The 8,492-nt window shown below is 34.1% G+C and overlaps 1 protein-coding gene across 1 annotated transcript; it reads right to left on the bottom strand.

Annotated features, from left to right (window-relative positions):
* Positions 1–886: 886 nt before the first annotated feature.
* Positions 887–6,456, bottom strand: LOC123538873 (mucin-2-like). Its single transcript, XM_045323280.2, has 3 exons — positions 6,149–6,456; positions 3,155–3,214; positions 887–2,218 (listed from the first exon to the last, which is right to left on the bottom strand). The coding sequence occupies exons 1-3, from the start codon at positions 6,344–6,346 to the stop codon at positions 887–889; spliced, it is 1,590 nt and encodes a 529-aa protein (XP_045179215.2). The 5' UTR covers positions 6,347–6,456.
* Positions 6,457–8,492: the final 2,036 nt, after the last annotated feature.

Genomic DNA, 8,492 nt, shown 5'->3' with positions numbered 1-8,492 from the left:
TGGCTTTTTATGATTTGGAAAATGTGTTACGTTTATCAATTATAACAACATTATAAAGTTACATGTTGCAACATAATTTAAATTGCGTCATTAATGAGTTGCAATTAACGTTCAAATGATTTTGGTTTAAATGTGTCATTGTCCTTAAGATATTGAACCTGTAATGACAAATCGGCAATTTACGCGGGAAAACGTGGTCTCCCGATGCTTCTTCGGCATTATCCGCTGCTAATATAGCTCGTGCGAGCAGTCATACGGAGATTGTCATAGTCCTATATGGAGAAAATGTAATCACCCAGAAATTACAGATATTCAATAGGGGTACTTTACCTTAATGCAACTATCGTATGAATATCGTTTTGCTTTGCTAGTTGCTGTTGCTTTTATTTTGATATAATATATAATAAATCAATTATCAATAAAAGATAACACATATTTACAATATTTCTTGTTTATTCATTGCTGTCATGTATATCAGACTTGGTTTCAATAAACAATAAATATTAGCAACATTTTTTAAAAAGTTGTAGCGTGTAACCTTTAAGGTAAATCTGCATTTGAAAAAAAAAATGCAATTGAATATTCTGGTTGTAACTACCACTGACCCTTAATCGGCTCATGATTGAAACAAACCTTTCTAATAAAACATCCTGTCAAAGAAAGGTGGATATTTAGGAGCATGAGTCTTGTAGACATTATATTGATTTATAGGCTTGTATGCAGGATATGTTGGGGCAGTGGTCTGTGAGTCAGTAGTAGTAGGGGCATCAGTCGAGGCTACAGTCGTATTTGTAGACTCTGTAGTCGTAGGAGTATTTGTGGACTCGGTAGTTGTAGAAGGTTCACCTGTGGATATGTCAGGGTTAAGGAGTTTGTAGCAGGGTATTTATTGTTCCTTTATTTGGTGTGCTTTTGTTGAACGTAAAAAGTTATTTAGAGCATGAGTATTGTAGACATTATATTGATTTATAGGCTTGTATGCAGGATATGTTGGGGCAGTGGTCTGTGAGTCAGTAGTGGTAGGGGCCTCAGTCGAGGCTACAGTCGTATTTGTAGACTCTGTAGTCGTAGGAGTATTTGTGGACTCGGTAGTTGTAGAAGGTTCACCTGTAGGATATGCAGGGTAAGGAGGTTTGTAGACAGGGTATTTATAGTCTTTTATTTGGTGCTGGTTTTGTTGAACGTAAAGATCTTTAGACGCATAAGTATTGTAGACATTATAGTGATTTATAGGCTTGTATGCAGGATATGTTGGGGCCGTGGCTTGTGAGTCAGTAGTGGTAGGGTCCTCAGTCGAGGCTACAGTCGTATTTGTAGACTCTGTAGTCGTAGGAGTATTTGTGGACTCGGTAGTTGTAGAAGGTTCACCTGTAGGATATGCAGGGTAAGGAGGTTTGTAGACAGGGTATTTATAGTCTTTTATTTGGTGCTGGTTTTGTTGAACGTAAAGATCTTTAGACGCATAAGTATTGTAGACATTATAGTGATTTATAGGCTTGTATGCAGGATATGTTGGGGCCGTGGCTTGTGAGTCAGTAGTGGTAGGGTCCTCAGTCGAGGCTACAGTCGTATTTGTAGACTCTGTAGTCGTAGGAGTATTTGTGGACTCGGTAGTTGTAGGAGGTTCACCTGTAGGATATGCAGGGAAAGGATATTTGTAGGTAGGAGGGTTGTAGTTATAGTCAATAGGCTTAGGTGTTTCGAAAGAAGGTAAATTAAGATTAAATAGCTTGTAGATATTTTGCAGAAGATAGTTAGAAGGGTACATATTATCTGTTGGTGCCTGAGTCGGATAAACAGGCTTTTTAGTGGTCGTTGTCTTGTCCGTAGGTGGCTCGGACGTTGTCGTTGGTTTTGCAGTTGTGGTTGGCTTGTCAGTTGGTTTCGCAGTTGTCGTTGGCTTTGAGGTTGTGGCTGGTTCCGTAGTTGTAGGTGGCTTTGTCGTGGAAGGTGGTTTGTACGTTGCCTTCGAAGTTGTCGGCGGCGTGTACGTTGGCGTTGGCTTTGAGGTTGTGGTTGGCTTGTTTGTTGGTTTTGTAGTTGTTGGTGGCTTGTACGTTGGTTTTATAGCGTAAGGTGGTTTGTACTTTGGTATAGCAATTGCTGATTTGTATTTATAAGATTTATGTACAGCAGACACCGGAATACATCCCGTATTAAACACCGTCACACGGTAGGGGTTGAATATCCATACTACATCTGAATGACACTCTAATTCCTAAAACAAGTAATATATTCTATTACATCATATACTAGTGGGAAATGTACATGAATTCTTATATGTAAATTTGTATGTATACGTTCTGAAAAAAAGAAAACTATGAAATTACTTGTTATGAAATATTTTTGTTTCTGAACAGTCAAAAATAATATTTTGTTTCGAAACACAACGAAACTTTAAATAGCCTTTCACATGCTTAAGGAGTAGAAACTTAATTTTTGACATTCTGTTTTCTTCTTGGCCACATTCAACTTTGTTGTCAAGTAATGCATTTTTCCGTATGTATATTACATGAACGTTGGTTTTATTTGGATCACATTCTTATATTTTGCAGGGGAAAATCCTACTGCTTGTATAAACTGGTTATAGATTAAAAAGAATATGGTGTAAAATGAAGCAGGTTGTCGATAGGATAGCATTACCTTTTATACTATGATATTAAGCATTATGTGCCGCAAATATGCTTTTAAAATGTAAACTATACACTATTGAGTAGGTAGAAAATAATTGTTTATAGTTTCAGTTAGTTCATCTGATGTTTATGTTTGTAACAATTATTGTGACAATCAAATTTTAAACAAAGGATTACGAGCTACGTAATTACGTATATTTTTTGTTTTTATGTGGATGGTTCATTTTTAATGCTTGTAACTCCTTTATTATTAAGCATTACATAATGAACTTCACAGAGATGATATCACTACCTTTAGATTATAAATACAATAAGTTGTCGTTGATATATAGAAAAGCTGATAAAACGTATCCGCAAATGTTAGAAAGAAATATATTCCGTGAATACTTTTAAGGAGTTACGTCACCACACAATAATCATAATTTCATACATAGCGCCTGCAAAACATTACGTCATTTGGTCTTTGGGTATGCCTTGGAACGGTTGATATATTACAAAAGTACATGTTGATATAAACTTACGATTCCTTTTTGGAAAATTCCCTGGAACGACACCCTGTATAAATCCCAGTCTGGAACGTGCTGAAGTGAAAAAAATGTGTTTTAGGCACTGTGACTAAACTGTAAAAAGCTACATATTTATAAGTTTTTAGCTTTCTATCGGGAAATATGCACGAGTTCTTCATCGGAAATATTGCGCGACTTTAGGAAGAACGAGTGCATATTTCCCGATGCAAAGATAATAACCTTTTTATTACATACGCATTTACACGTATAAATATTATGTAAATATCATTAATTTGTTCAATAGCCTGAATAGGATTGACAATGCTGAACTAAATAGAAAAACATAGTGCAACAACACGAACTGAATTGCGTCAAGCACCCGATATGAAATTCAGGCGTCAGTGTATGGAAAAATATTGACGTTTCCGGTACCAGTGTAACTTAATGGGGAATGGAAACGAGTATGTAATAATAAATTATATTTGAAATATGAGCTGCTTCTTACATGTATATGCTCCTTTTTTATATCGTCATTGATAAAACTTTGAAAAGAATTTATTGAAAAAGGCGTCATATAATTTTACGTTTTGTGTCTAGCCGCTTGCAATTTTTTTTTTTGTTATTGTTATATTTTTGTCGTCTAAATAATGTGTCATATTGTGACGTTCCGGTTTTTCATGCTGGCCATCTGGTATTATTTTAGGCATAGTATGGCATCTGAGTAGAACCACCGACCTATTGAACACCAGCTCATTGCTTAAATGAGCCGCGCCATGAGAAAACCAACATAGTGACCTTGCGACCAGCATGGATCCAGACCAGACTGCGCGGGGATCCATGCTGTTCGCTAACGGTTTCTCTAATCGCTCTAAGCTTCGAAAGCGAACAACATGGATCCTGACCAGACTGCGCGGTCGCAAAGCCACTATGTTGGTTTTCTCATGGCGCGGCTCAAATGAATTCTACACCCTACACCTACAGCTGTGAGTTGATAGTGAATCAGCGACTTTAACCTTCCGGCCTCGTACGGCTCCTGCTGAAATCTTGTTAATATATAGGGGATATCAGAGCAAACTATACTTTGCTATATTCTCTCTTTTTGTGGTTTATATGAAATACATGTAACAGTTTATCCATTTCTTGTGTTATATTTTCTATATACGTCATATGAAAAAAAATCCATGGTTTAACAGTGTCCCTCTCCTTTTCCTAGTATTTTGTGATTTATTGATACAACATGTGCTTCCGGAAGTCGGAGTAAGGCTCGTTATACAGCTGCGCGTGTGACCCCGAGTAAGGAACATGTTATCCGTAACGCTACCCACTTATTATTTGTCATTCTTTCTACACCTCCGCTTATGGTCTATAAATTGTCAGTTACTCACTTAGAATAAGTTAGTACTGGATACAAGGAGCACGCAAGATTAAGTAAAATACTGATGAAGTACTGTACCAAATCTTAAATGAGAAGATTTACGATCAACGTGTCTTTGCTTGCATTATACACATGATGTAAATAATCGGACTAAACTCTTCCTTAGAAATGAAATAGTTGTTCCTTTGTTAAACGTATTAATTAAAAAATACTAAATGTCTTGATTATTTATTTCTTTCTTTTTTTGCACTGTAACAATTGCCAGCTTTGTTGCGACCTTCACATTTTTAATAATTATTTTCAGACCATCAGGAAGTGTGCAAGTCAATGCATAGATCTACATAATGTAATACCTTTATAAGTATTCATTTACAAATTGCTTTTAAACTGCATCAACTAAAACGCATTTTATATGGTCATTCGAAAACAAAACTTACTCACATGCATAGTTTATTAATGTTTCTATTCTTATCACAACTGATAGTTCTTCAGACATAATAATTGCGTAGGAGTTGTGAGCAAATTAAACCATTCGTACCTTTTTTTACCTTTAGTTTTAGAATTTTGTTGTTTCATTTCACTTCTATTTTCTTATCCTCTTACTTTCTGGGTTTGTGAAATATACGTTTAATGTCAAACTGAATATAAATAAAAGGTTTTTGAACATTTTCATTCCGTCTCAGAATGCAGAGTATTATATGACAACATTCCCGTTTTTATAGTAGAGCTATCCTTTCCTTAGCAGCAGCTATAACCACCAGCGGACCTGGTCGTTTTATAGACATTGACCCTAACATTTTTATTGATAGAAATACATTGAAATTGATTTCCAAGTCCTTGAAATTAACAAAAATGATTTCACAAATGTGCAATGTATGATAGTTTTGCTAATATCAATAACAGAAATTTTAATATTTAATTCAAAGTTGTGATCCGCAAAGAATGTCAACTCTTGCCTTGGGCTAATATTTTTAAGCAGAGATATTTATTAGTTTACTTCCCTTGCAATTACACAATAGAGTAGAAAACGAAAACGGTTTAAGACACAATATTATACATTTTTGCACAACAAAATCGTTTAGGATTTATTACTATGTGTTTGATTTACCCCTGAACCACTGGTTCCTATGATTTTGTCAACTTACCTATGGTAAAAATTAACTTTTAACAAGCCGATAATAAAATGAAATACCAGTAAGTATTTTATAGTGCAGATAATACAGTTTTGCTTGTATCAAATGTCACAATAGAAGCACTTTTGTAATACAGAACACCTGGTAGGATAAGTAAAGGTGCAATTATATTGATCTCTTTTTCCTATGACTACGTTTTGGTGCAGAAAGGACATATAGATGTCTTTAGACTTAACTCTCAGCTCTTAAACGATGCTTATTACAATCAATCCGTTACGAAGCAAGACATGACCCGTCCATTGAGAGCCAGACGGGCTCATCAACGTTCTTCATCCATATGCTGATAAGCCCATCCGGCTTTAAATGGACGAAATTTAATTCATTGTGTACTTATACGTGTCTATGTAAGTTTATTAAACATTTATACTTATCTATGTAAATTCATAACACATTTATACTTATGTATGTAAATTCATAACACATTTGCTAATATCCACTTACTTCAACCCACTGCCACGCAGTTACAGGTTTTGTAAATTGTCCGCCAAGATGTTCTGCAGAAATAACCATCGAATCAACTACTCTCTTGTTATCACATCGCCTTGCCTTCCATCCTTTGAGATCGAATGGAACATGAACACATATGGCACAACTCACCACACTACTAAACACTAGTACCCTTAAAACAGACAGACGCATTATTGAAGCAATGTAACAAACTTAAAACGTTTTGCATTCAACAAAGTCAAATGTCTGTAAACAGTGAATGCTTCGTACGGAAACGCAACGAGCACTAAATGGATTTACATTATATCCAAACTAATAAACTGAAAGAGGAATCATAAATTTAAATAATTAATATCTCACCTCCCCTTGCATGACAACCTGCCTAAAGCATTAGAAAATTTCTGCACCGCAAATTGCATTTGCGAATGCATTATGCAACGAAGAGAAAACACCCATAATCAAATTGTATTTAACAAGATATCAAATACGGAATAGCATTTACGTTCACACTAATGTTATCTACTTTTACGTCTGATGTTATTTAACATGTTTGAAAAAATTGCTTTTTTTTAAAAATGAAAAAAAATGTTGTTTATAAACTCAGTGTTTTTGTTAAATAAAATACTTTCAAAAAGTAATAGGTTGCTTGTTTAAACCACGCCAGATTTTGATTTTAATACGTTAAATAAACATATACATAAAAGGCATAATCAGTTCTAACAAGGTTGATATTTTGAGTCTATAATTTAAAGTACAGCTACAGTCATTCTATACCCATCAAATACAAAAATGTATTTTACTTCATGACGTACGTTTAAGAGATTTCTATAAGATGCACACACTTCAATAGTGCTTTATACAAAACTGTTAAGAACTCATAGAATTAGTGTATTTTACTGTGCATTTACTTATAAATAAAATTCTTTAAAAAGCAATTTTAAAAACAAAATTAATTGAAATACGCTTTTGCCATGCATTGTTTCAAATTAAATAGCTATACAGACACGAACACACTAAATAGCTGGCCTTCTTTATTATATATAAAATTGACAAATTTACAATGGCTGTAGCACACATCAGGGCCCATTTTAAATGTCGGTATTTTAAATTAGCTATGAATAAAAATCAAAAGACAAGTGAGGGTCATGTTTGATGCATGAAATATATTTTCAGTCAAACAATCAGCTAAAAATGAGATCCCAAATTGTAGTGGTGGTGTATGACCTAAGATTCCGTGACAAATTCTGATATGCTATCATTTCATGAAAATGCTTCTGAAATGTCAAGCATAGATCTGTCATATGGTCATATGTGTTCAGCAAAAAATTGCAAAGAATATAAGGAAAATTGCCCTACAGGGAAATATTTGAATCCGCCATTATGCGATACCATTTTCTCGCGCCATTTGCCTATTTAGTGTCTGTATACCTTATATGTAGAGATAGACCCTAACATTTTTATTGACAGAAATACATTAAATAAAGTCTAGATATTGATTTCCAAGTCCTTGAAATTAACAAAAATGATTTCACAAATGTGCAATGTATGATAGTTTTGCTAATATCAATAACAGAAATTTTAATATTTAATTCAAAGTTGTGATCCGCAAAGACTGTCAACTCTTGCCTTGGGCTAGTATTTTAAAGCAGAGATATTTATTAGTTTACTTCCCTTGCAATTACACAATAGAGTAGAAAACGAAAACGGTTTAAGACACACTATTATACATTTTTGCACAACAAAATCGTTTAGGCTTTATTACTATGTGTTTGATTTACCCCTGAACCACTGGTTCCTATGATTTTGTCAACTTACTTATGGTAAAAATTAACTTTTAACAAGCCGATAATAAAATGAAATACCAGTAAGTATTTTATAGTGCAGATAATACAGTTTTGCTTGTATCAAATGTCACAGTAGAAGCACTTTTGTAATACAGAACACCTGGTAGGATAAGTAAAGGTGCAATTATATTGATCTCTTTTTCCTATGCCTATTATATGTAAAATAGTATTCATATATCATATTAGATATGCCAGAACTATTTTGGAAGCTGTAAGTATTTATATCAAATATTAACATGATGAATTATATCAATCTAATTTGTAGAAGTCATAAAGATCAGTCTGCTCCATTTTATCTCTCAGTTATGTCTAGGGGAAGATTGACGTGAATTAAATGTCGAACCACAATCGATTGGAAATACGAGGGGTGTTACAAACGTTCTAGTAAAATAACTGTCATTGTTAACCTTAATAAGCATGCAATAAACGGGAGTAAATCAGCATTTGTACCTATATAACTATTGCCTGAACATTAATAATAATTAGCGGTTTTC

The sequence above is a fragment of the Mercenaria mercenaria genome, chromosome 18, assembly GCF_021730395.1.
Source record: "Mercenaria mercenaria strain notata chromosome 18, MADL_Memer_1, whole genome shotgun sequence".
NCBI lineage: Eukaryota > Metazoa > Mollusca > Bivalvia > Venerida > Veneridae > Mercenaria > Mercenaria mercenaria.
The sequence above is the reverse complement of the archived record's forward strand: the minus strand, read 5'-3'. Positions and strand labels throughout refer to the sequence as shown.

Bases quoted from the DNA above. Each gene is read 5' to 3' on its own strand.
- LOC123538873 (XM_045323280.2), bottom strand. From the start codon at position 6,346: ATGCGTCTGTCTGTTTTAAGGGTACTAGTGTTTAGTAGTGTGGTGAGT. The intron at 3,215-6,148 runs GTAAGTGGATAT...TTTTCACTTCAG, and splicing joins CTGCGTGGCAGTGGGTTGAA to CACGTTCCAGACTGGGATTT. The intron at 2,219-3,154 runs GTAAGTTTATAT...TACTTGTTTTAG, and splicing joins GAATTTTCCAAAAAGGAATC to GAATTAGAGTGTCATTCAGA.